Genomic DNA, 21,284 nt, shown 5'->3' on the forward strand with positions numbered 1-21,284 from the left:
TTCTGGACGTTTGCGCCTGTGCTATGTACGTCGTTGAGTACTTAAATAAGGCTAACAGAGGGGATTCTCATTTAAGCCCGGTCATCAAGGCCACAGTTGACGAAAGCCCCGAAGCCCGGGTTACATATGAGGAAACTATGCGAAATTTGACCCGCCGTGGTTGCTCAGTGGCTATGGTGTTGGGCTGCTGAGCACGAGGTCGCGGGATCGAATCCCGGCCACGGCGGCCGCATTTCGATGGGGGCGAAATGCGAAAATACCCGTGTACTTAGATTTAGGTGCACGTTAAAGAACCCCAGGTGGTCAAAATTTCCGGAGTCCTCCACTACGGTGTGCCTCATAATCAGAAAGTGGTTTTGGCACGTAAAACCCCAAATATTATTATTATTATTATGCGAAATTTGGGCGTCCAGATGCTAAACGCCATCGATATGTCTGCACAGGGAGCGGCTTGGTTTCTGCTCAATCAAGAGTTGTGTTCGAAGAACAGTGAGGTAATCTACGTGAACATCCAGTTGGCGGAAGAGCGCCACCGAACACGAAATACCAAGGAAAAACTGGACGAAGAGCAGATCGGAGCCGCTAGCATAGACGTTTGGCATAAAAGTCCAGTGGAACATTATGAAGAACAAGCTCAAGAGCTGGAGGTAGTTACCCTGGCTGTGTACATGGTCGAGTGCAACCGTCAGACGACTGCCAAGCGTCAACAGCCAGCTGTACTGCGTCGCCGAAGCTACGACACGGCCGATAGCATGAACTATAGTCGAGAACACGTGATGCTATACTTGCCGTTTCGCAAGGGGCATGGCAGACCGAGTTTCGGCATGATGTCTAAGCCTTTCTTCTGTATCGCGCAGGCTTTTCTGGTGAGCTTAGCCGGAGCGCGTCAACGCCGCTTCATCAACTGTCTGGCCATTTCAAGATACCGCCGGATGAATCTTGCTCGTTGACAGCGGGAACAGCGACGCAGTACCTCGTTTTCGAGGAAATCATCTGCGACGTATGGGGCTCAGCGCCACCTTGGGATCAAGTGACGTCATCATGCTTGACTATAAAAGAACAGCTGCAGCTCTGTGAGCTCAGTGGGCATGGCAGAGACCGAGCTTCGGCATGATGTCTAAGCCTTTCTTCTGTATCGCGCAGGTTAGTTCATGTTTTAATACGCTTAGAAGTGATAGCCACAGTATATTGGTCGTGCTATGCCCACAACAGTGCATTATCATAGCGTACAATGTGTATTGTGTGTGCGAGCTTCTTCTTTGCGGGGACGTAGAATTAAACCCTGGCCCACAGACAGCAGAACTTCTGAAAGAAATGTTGGAAGGGCAACACAAACTTACCGCTGAAGTGGCGGCACTTAGATGCTACGATGCACTACGATGCTGGGGCGAACGGGAGCGGCGACTATGTGGTGATGGCGAGCGGCTGGTCACGGTGGCTCGAGCGTTGTCAAGTACGTCGTCAACCTCGGTGGAGAGTGATGGAGGGCGAGGATTCAGTGGGGAGCGGCGGTAGGCGGGAAAGCTTGGTCGAGAGTGGGCTGGCCAGGAACTTCGACAGTGGCGAGAGATGTGTCCCACACGTCCACAGTAAAAGCAGATGGGTCTATCGTCATGTGTGCGCCATTCGGCCGGGTTGTGATAGCCCGGATATGGACCGTATTGGCTCAGGTGAACAGGGGCAGAGGCAGCAGACGAAGCAAAGTCAGGACGGCTAGCGGAGCAGAAGGACGGAAGACCCACATTGTCCAGTTCTTGGCGAATTACCGACTGAATTAGAGACACAAGCGGCCTGGAATCGTCAAAGCTCTGCGTCACTGGCGTGGCAGGAGACGCTGCTTCGATTTCTCGCCGAACGATACGTACGACGTTCTCGCAGGAGGTGGGCGCACGCGGTGGACAAATGTCTTCGCACGTCGATGAAGCTGCGGTATTGGGTAGCCGCATAAACTGTTGAACTATGCGGCGACTCTTCGCGTCTTGAAAGTGGCGACATTCGTTAATGATCTCATTGACCGTTGTTACGTTCAAGCAAGCAGGTTAAACGCGTCGTCCGCGATGCCTTTTAAAACGTGGCTGACCTTGTCTGCCTCTGCCATATTGTTATCCACTTTGCGGCAAAGGGCGAGGACGTCCTGGATATACGCAACGTAAGATTCAGTGGACGTCTGTACATGGGTCCCAAGGTCCTTCTTCGCAGCACGTTGGCGGCCGACGGGCTTGCTGAACAAATCTCTAAGCTTCTGCTTGCACTGGTCCCAACTCGTAATCTCTTCTTCGTGTGTTTTCGAACCAGACCCGTGCCGTTTTCTTGAGGTAGAATATTATATTGGCCAGCATAAGCGTGTTGTCCCACCTGTTGTGTGCGCTGACCCGTTCGTAATTCTACAACCAGTCATCGACGTCAACGTTGTCGATCCCGGAAAACATGCCAGGGTCACGAGGCTGGGCCAGGATGACCGTCGGTGGCGACGACGGGGCCGTGGTTGAACTCTCTCCTTCGGATGACATGGTGGCCAGGTTACGTCCGCTGTTACCCAGCACCTCCACCAGTGATGTTACGGGAAGGAAGAAGCGTGCGTCTATTTACAGATGGCTTTTTAATGGCTGGGCCAACAAGCGTAGAACAGCGATAAAAAACTACCCTCTTCCTCGTCGTCTCTCAGGCCACCATCATAGTCCTCTTCTTCACATATTACCGACTGTGACAGTATTTTTGTGATATGAGCGAATCTTCAATGTGATTTTTAAAAAAATAAACTGTCCACAGTGCTTAAGAGCAACCATATTGTATAGGATGTATGATGTGTGTATGGTGTAGGCGTGTACTATTTGTAACGCCGCTTCTCTTTTGTTACCAGCTCTCTGCTGTACTGCTGTAGACTGCTCATTTTGTTACGGGGGCAGAGACCTCGTCAGGCAGTCATGCCTTTAGTCTCTGCCACCCGCTGGATGATGTGATTTTCCTGCAAATAAAAACTGACTGACTGACTGACTGACTGACGTTAGGTACAAAAACATAGTTACGCTTAATTGCCAACCCAATCACAATGGCAATTTTGACAAGAGTCACATTCTACGTGAACTTACCACACGTGAACTCTCACTGCGGGCATAGATGGGTTTGCAGCTCGAAATCAAGAGCTCCACAGAGCAGACTACATTCGTGTCCAATGAAAACAGTCATATTTCCTCTTGTGGGATGTCGTGTCTGCTGATGGACGAATCCCAACATAAAAGCGTTACAAATGTTTATTCGATCAGCGATGGCAGCGGACGAGCATACCAACGCTACGCTCGTCTCGGTAGCGGAAGGAAGAAAAGTAACTCTTCCCAGCCGGGCAGCCTGTTTTCGTAGGCACCGTTGGTGACGCATACCTCGGGTGACGCAGCGGTGGCGCTGTGTTTTATCGGTAACGCAGTCCAGCGTGTAGCCGCGTTACGATGGGCCGGATGATAACAAGGCGGAGGCTGCGCGGAAACATGCGCCGAGTGTCTTGCCACATCACCCCCCCTCCCCCCCGCGGATTGGAGAGCTCTCAGGGCTTGTAAAATCTGTGCAGCACACCCGAAGTCTATAGCGTGTAGTGACAGAAGCAGGCTGCGATGTCTGGGGTCGTGGATGGACGCCTGTGGGTGCAATGGTATTTCCTGGTTCGGCGGAATCGATGCAGGCTGGCTTCAGCCGGTCGATAGAGACGCGGACGTCGTTCCCGTTGACGCGCAGGGTGAAGGTTTTATCGTCACGACGGAGAACTGGGTAGGGCCCGCTGTAAAGTGGCTGGAAAGGCCTGCGGACGGTGTCGTCGCGGACGCTGCAGGATCCTTGAAGACGAATAGGTCAGTCTTACAGTGGTGAGCAGCAGGTGACGCACGGAGGGCAGCGATGGTGCGCCGGAGCTGAGCGACGAAATCGGTGGGATCTGATGTCGCGGTGGTGGATGTAGGTGCAGCAAGAAATTTGCCTGGGAGACGGAGTGGTTCCCCATAGATGAGCTCTGCGGGTGTAGCCTGAATGTCCGGCTTGAAGGTGGCGCGAAGACATAGGGCGACGGCTGGGATGGCTTCGAGCCCTGTTGAGTCCGGGTGGCGCATGATGGCTCGTTTGAACTGTCGGTGAAAGTGCTCTATCATCCCGTTGGCGCAGCGGTAGTAGCTGGTGGTACTCGACCACTCAAACCCGATGTTGAGCCCGAGGAGCCTGAAAAGGTGTGATTCGAACCGTCGTCCTTGGTCGGTAGTGACGCAGCGAGGGGGCCCGAAGCGAGCAATCCAGCTGGCGAAGAAGGCCGAAGCGACGTGTTCCGTGGCGATTCCCTCGAGGGTCCACGCCTCAGGGCATGAGTATACCGATCGATGGCGATGAGGCAGTAGCGATAGGGTCCAGCTGAGGCAAAGGGCCCTATAATATCAAGGTGGACGTGCTGAAACCGACCAGTGGGCTGAGGGAATGTTCCGAGCGGTGAAGTGACATGCGTGGTCACTTAAGCGCGCTGGCATTGAATGCAGGAGCGCGCCCATGTGTGGCAAGCCCGCTGCATGGAGGGCCAGACATAGCGGTCGACCACGAGGCTTGTAGAGGCGCGTATGCCGGGATGGCTGAAATCATGCAGCTGGTTGAAGAGGCCACAGCGAGTGGAAAGGGGCAACGACAACCTGATTCGTGCTGTTGACATGCCGCAGTAGATAGTCGCTGTTGATCCAGGTATGGGGACTTGTTGCAGCTGTAGTGAGGACCTGCCCTTAAGAAGTTCCTGCAGTTCGACGTCCGTAGTTTGAGCCTCGGCGAGGACGTCAGCTGTTACCTGCGATAAGCTGATAGCTGCAACACGTGAAAGCGCGTCAGCGACCACGTTGTCCTTCCCGCTTGCATGTTGGTTGTCGGTGGTAAACTGGACAATGAAGGAGAGCTGGTTCTGCTGGACCGGCGGGAGTTTGTCGCGGCGTTGAGAGAAGGCGTAGGTCAGAGGTTTATAGTCGGTGTAGATAGTACAGTGCTGTGCTTAGAGAATGATGCGAAAATGTTGAACTGCTTCGTATATTGCCAGAAGTTCTCTGTAGTAAGCTGGCGAACTCAACGAGGTTTCGTAAGTGGGACTGGCTGCTGAAGGGGTTGTTTTCCGAGCTGAGAGTTTCTTGGAGAAGAACGCCAAGAGATGCCAGGTGTTGTCTACGCGCTGCATAAGGGCGGCGCCGACGGCGAAGCTAGAGGCGTCCGTAAAGAGCCCCAAGGGAGCGTCTGGCACGGGATGGGAGAGTAGTGTGGCGGTGCAGAGAGCAGCTTTGCTTTCTTCGAAAAGTTGCGTTAAAGCCGGTGTCCACGTGACGGGTTGGTTTCCTCATAGACTAGCTAAGGCATCATGGAGGAGAGCCTGGTAGACGGCTGCGTGTGGCAAGAAACGCCTGTAAAGGTTCAGCATGCCGAGGAAACGGGGAAGGTCTTTAGCGGTGGTGGATTGAAGGTAAATGCGTTGAGGCAAAGGTCGAGTCCCCTCTGATGAAACTTCATGGCCGAGTTAGTTTGACGACTGAAGCGCCGAGCGTGCTCTTTGGGATATTGAGGAGTAGGCCGTGGTCATCGAGGCGTTGGAAAAGTAGACGAAGGCGCCTATGGTGTTCGTCGGCATTATGGGAAAAGACTAATATGTCCTCAAGACAGACGAAGCAGAAGTCCAGGCCGCGAACGACTTCGTCGATGAAGCGTTGAAAGGTTTGTCCAGCATTCCTCAGGCCAAAGCTCATGAAGGAAAACTCGAACAAGCCAAAAGGGATAATGATTGCAGTTTTCGGGACGTCGTCCGGATTGAGGGGTATCTGCGTGTATTCCTTCGCCAAGTCTATAGCACGGAGAAAACGTGGCAGCCATAAATGCGATGGGCGAAGTCCTGTATGTGGTGAACGGGGTACCTGTCCGGAATGGTGCGGGCGTTGTGGGCACGGTAGTCCCCACAGCGCCGCCAGCCTTCGGTTTTCTTCGGGACAAGGTGAAGTGGCGAGGCCCATGGGCCGTCGGAGCGGCGGGCGATTCCCTCACGGAGCATGGCTTCGAATTCTGCTTTGGCTATGCGCATGTGGTCCGAGGCAAGACGACGGGTGCTGCAGATAACCGGGGGGCCTGGAATGGTCCGGATGTAGTGCACAGTGGTGTGCTGCACATCACATGGCAACCCGCTAGCGTGCGTCAAACCGGGAAATTCGGCGAGGATAGCGTGGTACAGCGAATGATTGTCAACACCGAGTACTTTGATACTTGGCTCGTGGGTAGTGGTTCGCCGTCTTCGCGAAGAATGTCCCGTTGTCGCGTTGATGGGACGGTCGTGGCGGCAATCCGGAAGGTGATTTTAGTGCGCCAGAAAGTCTGAGCCGACGATTGGCTCGATGACGTCGGCGATGACAAAATTCCAATGAAGGTCACGGCGCAGGTTTTTAAGGTAGACGTGCAGACGGAGCAAGCAGTAACTCTTGATTGTGGACCGGTTTGCCGCGCTGAGCTCGAAAGACGTAGGAGGACGAGTACATGCTCGTGGGTAGCAGCAAATGTGGGAACCGCTGTCGACAAGGAACCGCTGCTTTGTAATTTGGTCGGTGACGAAGATGCGACGGCCTCCAGGTTGGCAGCTCGCAGCCGTGCCTACGAGCTGCCGTTGGCGTTTCCCTTATGTCCAGTGGAGTAGGGTGGTCGACATCGTCGTGCTCTGTTCCCGAAGCGTCGATGGTAGTAGCACCGGTCGTCGTCGCCAGGTTGCTGCGACGGGGTGGTGTTACGGCCACGTCTTTGCGAGTGGCGCGTCGGCAAGTGTTGATCCAGGCGTCGTTGAATGTAGCTGAGCTGTCAATTGATATCGTCGATACGGCGCGCCAGCTCTGTGTTGTTCAGCGGTGCGGCGACAGCCTGGACGGTGGGCGACAACTGCGACAAAGAGACCTCGATGATGTGATCAGCGATCCTGGCAAGTTGGTCGAGAGATAGCGTAAGCTGAGACTGCAGAATTGCCTGGGCGTGCGGTGGAAGTCGTTGAAGCCAAAGGGCCCGCAGTAAGGAATCCTGGACTTCCATGTTACCCGCGAGAGCACGCATAGATGATAGGTGATGATAGGTGATATAGATGGGCTACAAATACGGCCCATAAAATCAATTCTGGATATTATTTTGCCCTACATCACTCGCATCAATTATCTCTGTATTGCAAATGCTGTATTTCCTCATGGAATGCAAGTTGCCCGCTGTTCTGTACTTTTCAAGAAGGGAGATAGGAACCAGTTAGGCAATTACCGCCCAATATCCATACTTCTAATATTCTCAGAGGTATTAGAAAAAGCTCTTCACAAACCGTTTACAGAATTTGAATCCAAACATCATATACTCACCAAATCACAATATGGGTTTAGAAAGCACCTTTCAACAGAATTCGCACTCTTAGAACAGAAGGAATATATACTAAAACAATTTGAACAGAACAGTATAGTATCGGCTATTTTCATTGATTTTACAAAAGCGTTTGACTTTATAAATCATGAATTGATTCTCCGGAAGCTTGAATGATACGCTTATCGCGGGCTTGCAGCATTCATAGTCAAATCGTATCTGGAATATCGCCGACAAGCTGTAAGTGTAAATGGCTTCATCTCACAGACGAAATGGCTTCATCTCCCTGTCCGCTGCGGTGTTGCGCAAGAAAGTATACTCGATCCATTTCTCTTCAATATTTATATCAACGACATCGTCAACGTATTTGCCCTCGCAAAATTTATCATATACGCAGATGATACGAGCATATTCGTATCCGGCGAAAATGCCAATGATCTAATAGATTCAGCGAACTGCATGCTCAAACACCTAGACAAATGGACACAAAAAATGCATTGCAAATTAATGTGAGCAAAACAAAAGCAGTTGTTTTTCGGGCCAAAAATAAACAAGTTACTCTGACAAAACAAATATACTTTAGATCTTGTCGGCTAGAAATACTACCACAGTTTAAAACTCTGGGCGTTGCGTTTAACCAGCAGATGTCCTGGCACGATCATGCGGCCCACATTACTTCCAAATTATCACAAATAATTGGTCTGCTCTATCACAACCGTGAAATCTTACCCTCTTGTGTTATGATGTTAGTTTATTACTCTTTATTTAATTGTAGCCTTATATGGGGAACTACAACACAGGCAAACCTTAACAAATTACTTGTATTACAAAAAAAGCAATGCGGATTGGTAAGAAATAACCGAGGTTGCATCATACAAGAGAAATATTTTTAGAACACAAAATAGTTCCAGTAACAAAAATCTATGACTATCGCCTCAGCCGAACACTTAAACAAGAACATTTAAATAAAACATCTTTTATTTAAATTCCTTCAGGCCTGAGAAGGCGCGAACAAAACTATAACACAATAAATAAGGATATGTGGGAAATTAAAGCATTTCGAACAACATATGGGCTACAAAGGTTACAACACCGGCTTCCACAACTTCTTAATGACCTATTGAGACAGGATGTAAAACCTCAATATGTCACATTTCGGACACTCTTGGCTTACTTTCTTTCCTAAACTTTTTCTGTTGAAAGACAGCTTTTACTTCGGTCCCCCTGCATCATCATGTATGACGTGATGGTCGAAATAAACTTACTTACATGCTCTGCGCAGATCCCGTTATATATCACGGATCCTCTATTGGGATTTTGATAAGCGTAATGCAAAGTTCCCGTGCGAGCGCTCCGCGGGAGGTTAAGCGTGCGATTTGCGTTTCTCAGGTGTTCGCGGCTCGCTCACGCTCGCACTAGACAGACTCATGGCAGGCATTTAGGTCGTCACGCTTACATGAAGGAATGTCACGCTTATTTTCGGTCACGTGGTGCTCGAAACGTCATCCACGCCTTATTTACATGCGCGTCACGCTTAAACTTGCAGCTTAGCGTGAGATTAAGTGTAGAATTTTTTAGAGTGTACACCGGGAAAATTTTCCTGTGGCAATATGTCTTTTACGTTTGCCAAAATCTTTCTTACTTTGCGGGTTGGCACATGCACAATTTTCACGTCGTACCTGCGCATGATACGAACGGTGGTCTCACTTGTTCCAGGGACATATGGAATGGCAGCTCGCTTCTTCGGAGACGGCGTAGAACGCTGTCTCTTTCTGGGAGTGACACTTTTTTTCCTTCCCGTGGTCAAAAACGACGGAGGGTAGCCACAGGCTCTTAAATCTTCACAGATGGTCCCAAATCACGCGTGCAGTCCTCCTGTCTTATGAAAACGGCTCTTGCTCGCTGAAACAGCGTAGCAAGAACAGAGTTTTTCTGTGAAAGCGGATGTACCGAGTTAAAATGCAAGTACCGACCTGTATGTGTGGGCTTCCTGTAGACGTTGAAAAAAAGGCCAGAGTCAACGCGCTTGACAATAAATCAAGAATTGGCACACAACGGTATGCTTCTTGCTTGACAGTAAACTGAATTGCCTGTTCGACGCTGTTAAGACGATCAGTGAAGGCAGCGAGGGAATCGTTGTGAATTATGCAGAAGCAATAATCGACATATCCAAGGAAAACCTTTGGAGAAGGCGCAAAGATGCAAACGCCCGACGTCCTCCATGGCCAGATTCGCTGCAGAGACTGATATATATGCACCCATAGCCAGACCATCCTATTGCAGGTATAAAAATTATGGTGGAAGACGATGTATGCATTCGACAAATAGAACCTAAGGAGACGGGACAGGTCTGGAACGTCAATTGGAGATCTGCCGGGCAGCGACTGCTCAGCTTCGAGGACAGCGGTGCAAAAGTTTTTACAGCCACTTCTACTGGAACGCTTGTGAATAGTGACTTAACATCAAATGAGACCATGACGTCATCATGAGCAGGAACAACGTGCCGTATCTTAAAGTCGCCACAGTCGCGTACGTGATTGCCGCTTTTTCCAACTAGTGGCGAGATGACCCGGTGTAAGAAACCGGAAAGCTCGTACAGAGGTGACCGAATGTAGTCGAAAATGGGCCGCATAGGAACACCTTGCTTGTGTATCTTTGGTACGCCATAAAGTGCAGGAGCAGACCCGTTGTGACAAAGTAGTCGGTAATATAGTAATTTATGCTGGGGCGGGACCAACTGGAAGACGTAAGCTAGAAGGTTATGGAAGTCCCTTTGCAGTTTTCCTGTGAGATCACGCGTCAGGTGAGTATAGGTATTGGCGTCACTAACCAATGCCAGCATCTTTTTGTTGTAGTCATGACTATCAAGCAAAACAGTTGGCGTCTTCTTCGTCAGTCGGAAGAATGACGATGTCGCAATGGCTTCGAAGCCAGTCGATAGCCTCATGTTCCTCCACCTACAGTGCGGAGTTTGAAGGGTTTTGAAGCCTAGAAAGCACGTTAATAACACTCGTGCGACGTTCGTCACGTCTAGTGGCATCGGCTTGGCTTACCCCCATCCATTTCAACAGCACAAATCAGATACTCCCGCGGCGCGCCGCGTTCACTCTTTCATCCTTCGCTCGTTCGCTCGGTTACGCCGCGGGACAACGCCGACGCAGGAATGGGTGCCTAAGAGCTGCGGTGTAATAAAGGCGCCTGCGACCGCGGTGCATCAGTAATTTGCACAAACGCCCCATGCGTACGAGAGCCAACAAAGATCAGAAATGATCCCGGAAAGGTTAGTGATTTTAATTATTAAATGTGTACACATTTCTAGGCTTACACAACAAGAAAACCGACCATCCATCGCATAAGGCGATCGCTTTTAAAATAGAGCCTGCAGCAGCAAGCGACTTTACCTTCATGCCGGCTGTCCTTTCAACGCGAATGAAGCGGCAAGAACACAGCGCTCACGAAGCTCTCATTACACGCCGCACACTGGCCCCATCGCAGATCACTTTCAAGATACGGGCCCGCTCGTCCCTTTTCAACGCAAAGTAAGCGGTAAGAACACAGCGCGCGAACATAGCGTCCGAAGTGGGCACTCTGTCCGCATCGCAGATCGCTTTCAAGTTATGGTCCGCTGTGCCATACGCAGTTACGGCGGCTGCCATACGCAGCCGCCGCCGGAGTACGTTTTTTCACGGTTCACAATGGTTCGACGCGTATGAATAAGGCGCGAAAGAGCGATAAGAGCTTACTTATAATGATCGGAACGTCATCAGCGCACCTGGCGCCACCACCTGCCAGTGCTTTGCTTGCGTCACCAAGGCGCCTTGTGCCACCGTCCGCAGCAGTTTGTCTTGCCGCAGCGCTGTCGTTTGTACAGGCAGGATAAGTTTCGTGGCATTGATAATCACTCCGGGCTGCATGCAGAGGAGCAAGTTGCGCAATGCTTACGCATACTTAGCCAACTCCCAGAGGAGGTTCGGCATGAATGTTTTTAACCTATTGTGTTATTTAACGAGCTTACGTTTCAGAATTTCTCCCTGACCTATTCTCTATTTCCGTCGTCAGTAATGCGGGCAGACCTCGTACCTCCATTTGCCTTGAATATGTTTGTGGAATGCAAAGTTATGAGGGATATTTTCTTCATTAGCGTAAAAAAAAACTTTGCGGATCCCACACACTGTCGGAATGGAGGTAAGCGAAGCTTTTTGTGCTGTTTGCTTTGATTGGCGATCATTAGCGATGATGTCGACGGCAGATGTTTAATTTCTTCGACGTTTAGTCGAATATGAGACTGGTGAGTTGATTTAAACGTCACCTTGCGTGCACCACTGCTGTTAGTCGGCGTAGTACACAGAACACATAGGAAGACGTGTTTGCTTCAGGCATTGTTGTGCGTTATTGTTCACAACCTATGAGAGGATTGAGCGTTCTCATTGCTTGACATGGTACATCGCATCGCGGTAGATGTATTGGCAAAATTATGGGGTTTTACGTGCCAAAGCAACAATCGGATTATGAAGTACACCGTAGTGGCGCCCTCCGGGTTAATTTTGACACCCTGGTGTTCTTTAATGGGCGCCTAAATTCAAGTGCACGAGCGTTTTTGTATTTCACTCTCGTCGGGATAGTTGGTCGGCATCGAACACATGACGTCGAGCAATGTCGAGGCGGACATAGAATAGCTAACTTGACGTGCAACCGCTTCTACAGTGACGCCTAGACCCAATAGTGATTTAGTGCGGCTTTGCGTCTGCACGCCTTGCGTCAGTTGTCCGCTTGACAAATTTGAATGGTGTGTAATGTTCAGAAGTTGCAGAAACGTACTGTACCGTACTTTCAGTTTGCCCGCAACCGTTGTCGTCTCTATAGTAGTAGTGTTGCCTCACATTCGCAGGTCGCCTTCTCCCTGTGCCGCGCTTCGCCCGGGTAAGAAAACTGCGAGCGAAGATTGGCAAGGCGTTTATTCACTCGTTTCGCGACTGTGCCGGTTCTACCCATTCTCTACCTCTTCTGCCTGCCTTCTCTCTACCATTCCATCTACATCTCCACAGGACTTACACGCTAGTTGAAGGGTAAGCGCTGCAGTTTCCGCAATGCTTTTGCGGGGGTCACGGAGAATTACGGCTGTCAAGAGGCTAATGTTAAGAGTTAGAGAACATCACAGGGCACATCGCACATGCGACGCGGTGGAAAGGTGCAAACGAGGTTCTCGCGTCGCCTTCCTTCTCTGCCACGCTCCTTCCGTGTATATGCACGGTCAGAACTACCACTCGACGTGGTGTGCAAGGCAGCAGAAGCTGCGACAGTCGAAGGAAGAGGCAACGAAAGCTTCGCTTTAAAATCATCCCTTCGATGCAGATAGTCCACTCACTCCTCCAAGCAGTGCGCGGCGGTGAGCACCCACTGGCTGGAGATGAGCGATCCTCCGCAGAAGTGGCCCATCCCTTCGAACTCGGCCTCGCCGAGGCTGACTTGCCAGGGCCACGAGTGGGGCACAGCCTCGGTGCCTCCCACGAGCCTGTCCTCGGTGTGCTTGTTGGGCAGATGCACCGGCGTACCGCACGGAACGTCCAGGATACTCTTCAGTGCTCCGTTGGCTGCATGCGTGAGCGACCGTCCTGGCTTAAAACCTTGTTGTGCACTGCACAGTGCGCGACGTACTGCGCAAACGCCCCTGGCAGAAGCTGTGGTGTAGTCTGGACAGGTAAAATCATGGTTCATAAAGAAGCAGATTACTGATCAACGTGAAATGACGTTTCGTGGTCCGTACGGATCTCTCGTTCGCAATCAGAGGCTGGCTATGTAGAATGCTTCTAAGTTGTCTTGGGCGCACCACGGGACTACTTACGAGCCTTTTGCGTAGCCGCCTTTTAATTGTGAACGAGGGATACGTACGGACCAGGAAGAGTCATTCTCTCCTATCTGTGGTCAGTGACTTCATTCTTTCCTAACAGAAACGGGGGGAAAATAAATCTTAGCGTCCACGTTGACATGAGTCTTCATTAAAGGATCAATTGCGGCTCACTTATTCAAAGAATTAAAGAGAAATGATACCCAGAGCGGTGAACCATAGTAACCGCCTGATTTGTTCCTCAGCATAGGGGAGAAGGGCAAAGGGCACAGAAGATGAGCAGAAAAGAAGATAGGATGAGAATCTGTTCGCGCTACGAAGTCAACTAACGCCGAGTCCAGCTTTTCATTCAGCCCTGATGCTTAAGAAAAAGAAGAAAAACGCAATAATGCTTTTAAGCAACTAAGGCTGACGTCGGCTAGCACCAGAGTCTAAGAATTCTTTGCTAAACAGCAAAGGGCTCTCCTTGTGAACCGCTGAACTTTTTTTGATATTACTGACACATATTTTTAATGTTCCAGAAACTATCACACACTCCTCCCATGAAACAAGGCATACAAAAAGCACTGAATATATTTTGATTTGACACTAAAGTTCGTCTAGAAACGGTGGACATGTCGCCATTGATATTATCGCCAGCAACATGACAGAAAACAAAATTAGAAGACGTAGCAACAACGCTAGCTGCGAGGATTGAGGCTTATCTGCGAGAGCCAGTACAGTACGCATGACTTTCAGATGGTTCTCTCTCTAGCATGGAATAATAAGCTAACTTTAGACGGGACAGTGAGTCGGACAAAGGACAGGCGCTAAACTCGCAAGTGAATTTTATTCGAAGCCACATGCGAACATAGAACGACACTGGGCAAGTGCGCAGACCACACCGTGTATAAGAGGTCACACATACAGTGTCATCTTGAATAGCACGCAGTGGAAAAAACTAACAAAAAACAAATCATAACAGTATTTCTAAGACAATTTCTTCTTTGCGACACAACAATACCGAGATGGCACTTATACCCAGTGCACAAGTTAACTTGACCGAGATTTAAAAAAGAGAACAACCAAGAGCTCTGGAGAAATCGTACCGACTGCATAGTAGCGGCAGCTTTGTGTACTTAAAGCCTGTATTTTTTCGTCACGACGCATAAATTAATTAATTGTTTTTAATTAGTTAACTTTTTAATTATTTATTGAATCGCAAACATGTCAATTACAATGTTGTAGAGCATCTTAAATAACCTCCGAATCAAACATTTATTTCGTGCTGAAGTGTGCCTGGTTGATTTTTCCAAGAAAAAACAAAAGCCCGCTAAATATGAAATAGATGCGTGCTCGCGCACCGTTACTCAAGCGCCTCCCAGCAAACTTTCGTTTATCGCCGCATCCTAGGAGGCTTCGCCATGTAAGATGGCTCGAGATGATTCGCGACCGAACTAGCGTGGTGCGATAAGCGTCAGCATCTACGGACGCAAGAATGTTATCGATCATGAGGGATAGCTTTAACTTTCGCGTATTATGAAACAAAGCTGCAAATAAAATTCAACCAATGTTTAAAAAAAACAGTGCGAAAAAGAGCACCAAAGAAAGAAAAAAGGCAGCTCTCGGAAGAACAGAAAAGAGCTACTCAGGAGTTTATTTCAATACAAAATAAACCGAAAGCACGTAAGACGTCTCAGCCGCCCGCAAAGAAGCATCCAACGGTGCAACTGGTTTGGAAATTTACCTTTTCTCCGGAAAAGAGGCAAAACAAATCAGTTTTTTACATATTTCTATCTTTGTCGCAAGCTTTTTATATGTAAATATAGGGTGACATCATGAAGGCGCGTTAAACACTCAAGTTTTACACCAGTTTTGAGCGGTTATTTTCTTGCACGTGCTCAAACAGGTCATCGTCTGAAGCAATACAGCACCTGCGTCTTTCCAACACTTGTGGTGTTGCAGCTTTGACCAACGACGTTGGAATCTCGAGGCAGACTCTGCTTATTCTTGCCTTTAGGGCGTCCGGTGTGGTAGTTTCGCCGCTATACACGCGACCTTTCACGTATCCCCACAAGAAGAAGTCCAGTGGTGTCATGTCCGGCGACCTTGCAGGCCAGGATATATACGCAGTTCCGTGCCGGTCAATCCACTGTCCAAGAAAAAGCATGTCGAGCCACAGACTGACTACTACTGTGCGCAGGAGCATCATCATGTGGAAACCAGATGTCCCGATGGCGCGCAAGCCGGGGCCCTCAAGGATGTCGTTGCGTCGTTAGTGTGTTGTCAAAAAAGATGGGTGCGATGATTTTGCCATCAAAAATACCGCACCACACATTGAACGACAACTGGCATTGGTGTCGTGTTTGTGCCAGCCAGTGGGGATTCCTATCACTCCAGTAGTGCGGGTTGTGAAGGTTAACTTGTGTGTTTTTGGAGAAATTAGCCTCATCCGTCCAAAGCGCTCGAGTGAGAAAGTCCGGTTCTTCTTCACATTTCGCGAAAAATGCATTGGCAAAGTCCGCTTTCAAAATCTCGGTCTTCGATCTCTTGATGAAGATGTACATGGTACGGGTGCATAAGACCTTATTTTAAAATTCTCCACACTGATGACCTTGACGTTCCGGCCTCCGCACCGGCGTCGCACACACTACCGTAAGGGTTAGCAGCACAGAATGTGAAAACATCCGTTTCCGCTTCTTGAACCACCGTCGCAGTTCTGCGTTGCTTTATTATGAAGCTACCCGTCTCACAAAGGACTCCCTAAGTTCTAAGTATTGTTGACAGAGTAGGGCGTCCTCGCCAATGCCACATCCGGAATGGCTTGGCTGCCTACCTCTTGTCGCCGTGCGCCGCCCCCAGAGCCAGGATCATTTTAGCCTTGTGATCATTCGCGCAGGGCATGACTGTCTTCTTGAAGAGCAAGTGACGGGCGTGGTACCATTCATATTTCCCATTATTACCGGCGCACAGACATGTCAAGCAAACATTATTTACGTAATCGACAGCAGCATGTGCTGCCCGTGCAAATCCGCCAAAATGCATTGAATGGACATTGCCTGTGCAACGTTTGCTTCTATTGCGGAAGGGAACAAAAGGAACATACGTTCCGGGTGCGCCGTCAGGCTATCCCGGCTGCGTATTTGGAATATCCAGAAAGTACAACGCATGGCAACCGCAGCACCACGCTATTGGCTTACGAGCCTGCGGGACGCCGTGATGTCACCCCTAGCAACGGCGCCAAGCGATAACTCTCGTTCCCGGTGCTCTCCGTATAAAAATCCCTCACGTGACCTGATCATAGGTGCCTAGGGACAGGATCGTTTAGGGATTTTTGAGAAGGCATAATGGTGGCGCCGAGCGGCGCCGTGGTGTGTTCGTTCTCGGCGTGATCGTTCTCCGGCTCGCGCGGAGGATGCGTTGTTCAACGTTGCTTATGTGATCGTGCTGGCGTTGCTTGTGTGTTGGTGTTAGGTTCTGTGTTACTTGGCGGAAAGCCGCGAGTAGTGGTGGTGCGACAGTGCGACTTTCGCCTCGGTGAGCTCTGGCAGTACAGAATCTGCGTTGTGTGACCCGTGCTTCCTTGACAATTGAAATGTCGAACTGGCCTAGCGCCTCGGCAGCGAAGTTCTACGAACCGCGATGTGGCGTTGCCATGTCCGACTTTGCTTAACGGACATCGAGGGATGTGCTGCTCGCTAAAAGTCATGTAAATGCGACTGCGTCGACCGCCCATGCACTGTTCAGCGCTGAATATGTGTTAGGTGTGCTGTGCTTGATACGAGTGGTGCAGCCGTGCAGCGGGGGGTGGTGGAAGAACAGAATGGCTTAGGGGTCTCCATTTGCACGTTCATAGATATGTGCTCCCGGTTTGGTCTCATTAGCGGCTGTCGCGGGATTGTGGTGTGCTCCTTGCCTAGTATGAAGTTTACGATGCTAACACACAGCATGTTCACGTTTTTCCGTGCTATATGTCATTTGCATGACGACAGAGTTGAAAACAAGGCATATGTCTGTGTTGTTCGCATTTGTGTGTTGTAAATTACTTCCTACTGTGGAAGTTCTGGCAGTCTTATTACGCAAGGAGTGCGAACGTAAACATATAAACATATTTCTGTGTGTCTGAAATTTTGAATTTCCTATAATAGCCTTTACGACTGATAAGCGGGCTACACAGCCTGTGTGAATCAGCTACCTTTTGTTGCGACCCTCTTCCATGTGGTAGACTGATGCATGGTGCGCGTTTATTTCTGTACTGTTGTAAAAACCATTTGTTTATTCACCCAATACAAATGTGCTGCTTCTTCGCCGCAGTACATTTTAGTTACGCGCTGAAGGATACTAAAAGTGGGAGGGGACCGCTATCACCCAGCATAGTATGTCCACTCAGGCGACCTGAGAGGCGGCGGTTGCGCGAGTGTATAATTAAAGAACTCTTTTTTATGTCCAGTGACAGTGGCCCCTTTCCACTTTTAGTATGCTTCACCGCAGTACATAGGTGTATTGCGAAAAAGGTAATCTTAAAAAGCTCAATTATGCAACGTTTCTTTCGTAGCTTGCTACACTGCAATACAGGGGTGTAGCATCGTGCAGTAAAGCATACTAAGAGTGGAAAGGGCACATAGGTTTACTCATTATTTTCAATTGTGATATAATTTGCAAGTGCATCTGTGCTCTTGGTAAGCTTTATTGACAATTCTTTGTACATTACAAATTCATATTGCCGGGAAGCTTACTAAGGCACATGCGCCATTTTGTAATGCATTATTCACCTTCAATGCAGGAGCACAATGCGGATTCATGCCTATGCTTCTGGCTGGACTGCACGTGCTCTTTGAGAATTGATTCGTTGTTCATAAGTGCACTGGTACTTACTCTAAACTGGAGGGCTGAAGTTGATACGGAAGCACAATTTTTATTAAGGGGACAAGATGTTGCCAAGGTGGTTGTAGCACAGTTTTTTTCTTCCAGGTACCTTTTCTACTAGAAGCTTCCATTGCAGTGTTTCGAGCCTCTTTGAGCCAGCACATAGTGTATATAAAAATCGGACACCGATTGGGAACATCACCTATGCTCTCTGCAGTAAGCTGCGCACAGGATAAGTTCATGCCTATCTACAGAAAAAAATGTAGCATGACCAGACAAAATAAAAGGGGGTGGGCTGCAGCAATACTAAGTGTTAAATGGTGCCTTATCCTTTCTGTTGAGTTTTCTGTTTTGTGCTTTTTATTATGGATCCTCCACAGTAACCATTAGATTGCCGAACGTGAGCTTGTTGGTCCTAGATCTCATGGTTGTTACTAACAAAACAGTGTGATAAATAAACAAGGGCTTGGAGGCATCCTGTCACCTTGCTTATCTCATGGTGTTGCTTCATGAGCACCGTGAGCCTCCAGACTAACTAGGAAGGGAAATTTGTTGCAATCACTTCAGAACTGTATTGCAACCAAACGAACAGTGCTCTCAATGACAACTTTTGGACAGTAGAATGCTTGCACCCAGCAAAGTCTAAGAAGAAAGCATTCAGGATGTGCAAGTGGGCCTTTTGAAGCTGGCATCATTGCTGAAGGGGCTTTGCCTGCTGCCCTCTTTGTGGATACACGAAGATGATTTCCTCTTTGAGAGGGATTGTTTCAGATGTCGTTACATGGCAACAATTTATTTATTTATTTTTATTTATTTCCAATACTGTTAGCCCTTGCGGGCTGTTACAGGGGTGGGGGAAAAAATTTTTCCACAAACACGTAACACCACTTCCGCAATAAACAAACAATGCATTCAGCAAACACATGACAGTTTACGCTCAAATGATTCAGTTGTGGGCGTTTCAATAAATACATCTGCGTCAAGTTTGTTCCAATCAACTATAGTTTTCACAAGAAAGGAAAATTTGAAGGCATCAACACGCGGCACATAGGGCATTACAACATGAGGGTGAGCTGTACGTGGGGACACTCGTCCAGGGGGACGCAAGTATAGTCTGGAGTCTAAATTGAATTTATTATTATACATTTGGTACAAGAATTTCAACCTGGCTATTTTTCTGCGCGTGGCCAGTTCGGGCAAACCGGCACGAGATAATAACGCAGTTACAGACTGCGTCCTTTGATAAGCATTAAAGATAAACCTTGCGGCTAGTCTTTGAATTCGTTCCAGTTTATTTATCAAGCCTACTTGGTGCGGATCCCAGACTATACATGCGTATTCCAGTGTAGGCCGTACTACTGTTTTGTACGCCTTGAGCTTTACCTCGGGTGTAGCATCTTTCAACTTTCGTCTTAACAGACCGAGTTTGCGTTGAGCGGAACCACATATCTTTTCGATGTGTGCGTTCCAATTCAAATTGTGCGTGATTGTAACCCCGAGATACTTAAGCTTACTAACATGTTGAAGTGGGCTATTATTTATTCTGTAAGAAAAAAAGCAACGGGGTTTTCTTGTTAGATACAGTCATGTAAGCTGATTTATCGAAATTAATTTTCATGTCCCACGTAACACACCAGTCATAAATTCTTTGCAAGCTTTCGTTGAACAACACTTGATCCTGGACATTCTTAACGCGACAGTAAATAAGGCAATCATCCGCAAATAGACGCAGTTCAATGTTAGGATGCAAGTCATTAGCAATGTCATTGACATATAATAGAAACAGAATTGGTCCTAAAACCGAACCCTGTGGTACACCGGATAACACAGGTAATGAGGATGATCTTTCGCCTGCTATTTGAACATATTGCTTTCTATTTGTAAGGTACGCATGGATCCATTTCACAATTTGTGTATTGACTCCAAGTTTATACAATTTCTCAATAAGTTTTATGTGACACACCCGGTCAAAAGCCTTCGAAAAATCTATTGCTATAACATCAAGTTGTTCGTTGTTGTTAATTGCGACGCCGAAAGCATGAGACACCTCAAAAAGCTGCGTCACCGTTGACAGACGTTGGCGGAAGCCATGCTGCTTACTGTAGAATAAGTTGTTGTTTTCTATATATTCAACGAGATTTTTGGATATTATGTGTTCCAACAGTTTACACGCGGAGCATGTAATGGAAATAGGCCGGTAGTTTTCCGTCAATAACTTACTGCCCGCTTTAAATATAGGTACGATGCGTGCAAGGAGCCAATCTTCTGGCACACCTCCGATACGGAATGATATTGCAAAAATTCTAAACAAAAAATGCGATATCCATTCACAATAACGCCTTAAAAACTCATTGGGTATCTCATCGGGGCCACAAGATTTTTTGGTATCCAGTTTTAGCAACAATGCTAGAATGCCTTCTCGAGAGAGTACAATTTCATTTCTATCTTCACACAGCAACAAACCATCGCTCGCATTTATGGGGTGCCTATTACTGCCAGGTGTAAACACAGAGTTAAACATACTGTTAAAAGCCTGTGCGATCAAAGCTGGTTTAGTGCAGATATTTCCGTCTACCTTAATTGCATTAATGTTGCACGTAGAACCAGATAAGTAATTCCAGAATTTTTGAGGTGAGTTTTGCAAGTAATCCACCAGTGTTGTTGAAAAAAATGCCGCCTTTGCGTCTTTTAATTCCTTTCTAACTTGTGTACTGAGACTGGCTATTTCTGCACATCGCCTTGGCATACTTCTACGTGCACGATTCAGTCGCCGCTTCAAATGAATAATGTTTCTAGTTACCCATGGACTGGATTTTCCTATGCGCTTGATTTTCTTGGGCACATATTTTTCTAAACAGGCGCGAACAGCTGATACAAAGTATCTCCAAACCCTATTTATGTCATTATCAACCGGCATGTTATCAAGAGCTCGTTCTAAGTAGTCGATAACCGACGTGTCGTCAGCCCGATTAAAATTATATACATATACAGAAGGATTCTTTTCTAATTGCGTGTTTCCTATACTTAAAGTTGCTACTACTGTTTTATGATCTGATATGCCTTCCTCAATGTCGACATTATAATTAAATATTCCGTTAGTCAAAAATAACAAATCCAGCGTAGATTGATTTTGCCCCTGTGTCCTGGTCGGCTCATGAACTACCTGAACAAAGTTATGCTTAAGCATAATCTCGAACATTATATCAGCGCTAGGCTTTTCCACTGGCCC

The 21,284-nt window shown here is 48.2% G+C and overlaps 1 protein-coding gene across 1 annotated transcript in view; it reads right to left on the reverse strand.

Annotated features, from left to right (window-relative positions):
* Positions 1 to 21,284, reverse strand: part of LOC142567742 (chymotrypsinogen B-like) — a 171,915-nt gene that overhangs the window by 96,371 nt on the left and 54,260 nt on the right. Inside the window, exon 5 of the mRNA XM_075677923.1 lies at positions 12,731 to 12,956. Within this exon, the coding sequence (XP_075534038.1) occupies positions 12,731 to 12,956 (226 nt within the window). The remainder of the gene's footprint in view (positions 1 to 12,730; positions 12,957 to 21,284) is intronic.

Source organism: Dermacentor variabilis, unplaced genomic scaffold, assembly GCF_050947875.1.
Source record: "Dermacentor variabilis isolate Ectoservices unplaced genomic scaffold, ASM5094787v1 scaffold_14, whole genome shotgun sequence".
In the NCBI taxonomy this organism is placed as follows: Eukaryota; Metazoa; Arthropoda; class Arachnida; order Ixodida; family Ixodidae; genus Dermacentor; species Dermacentor variabilis.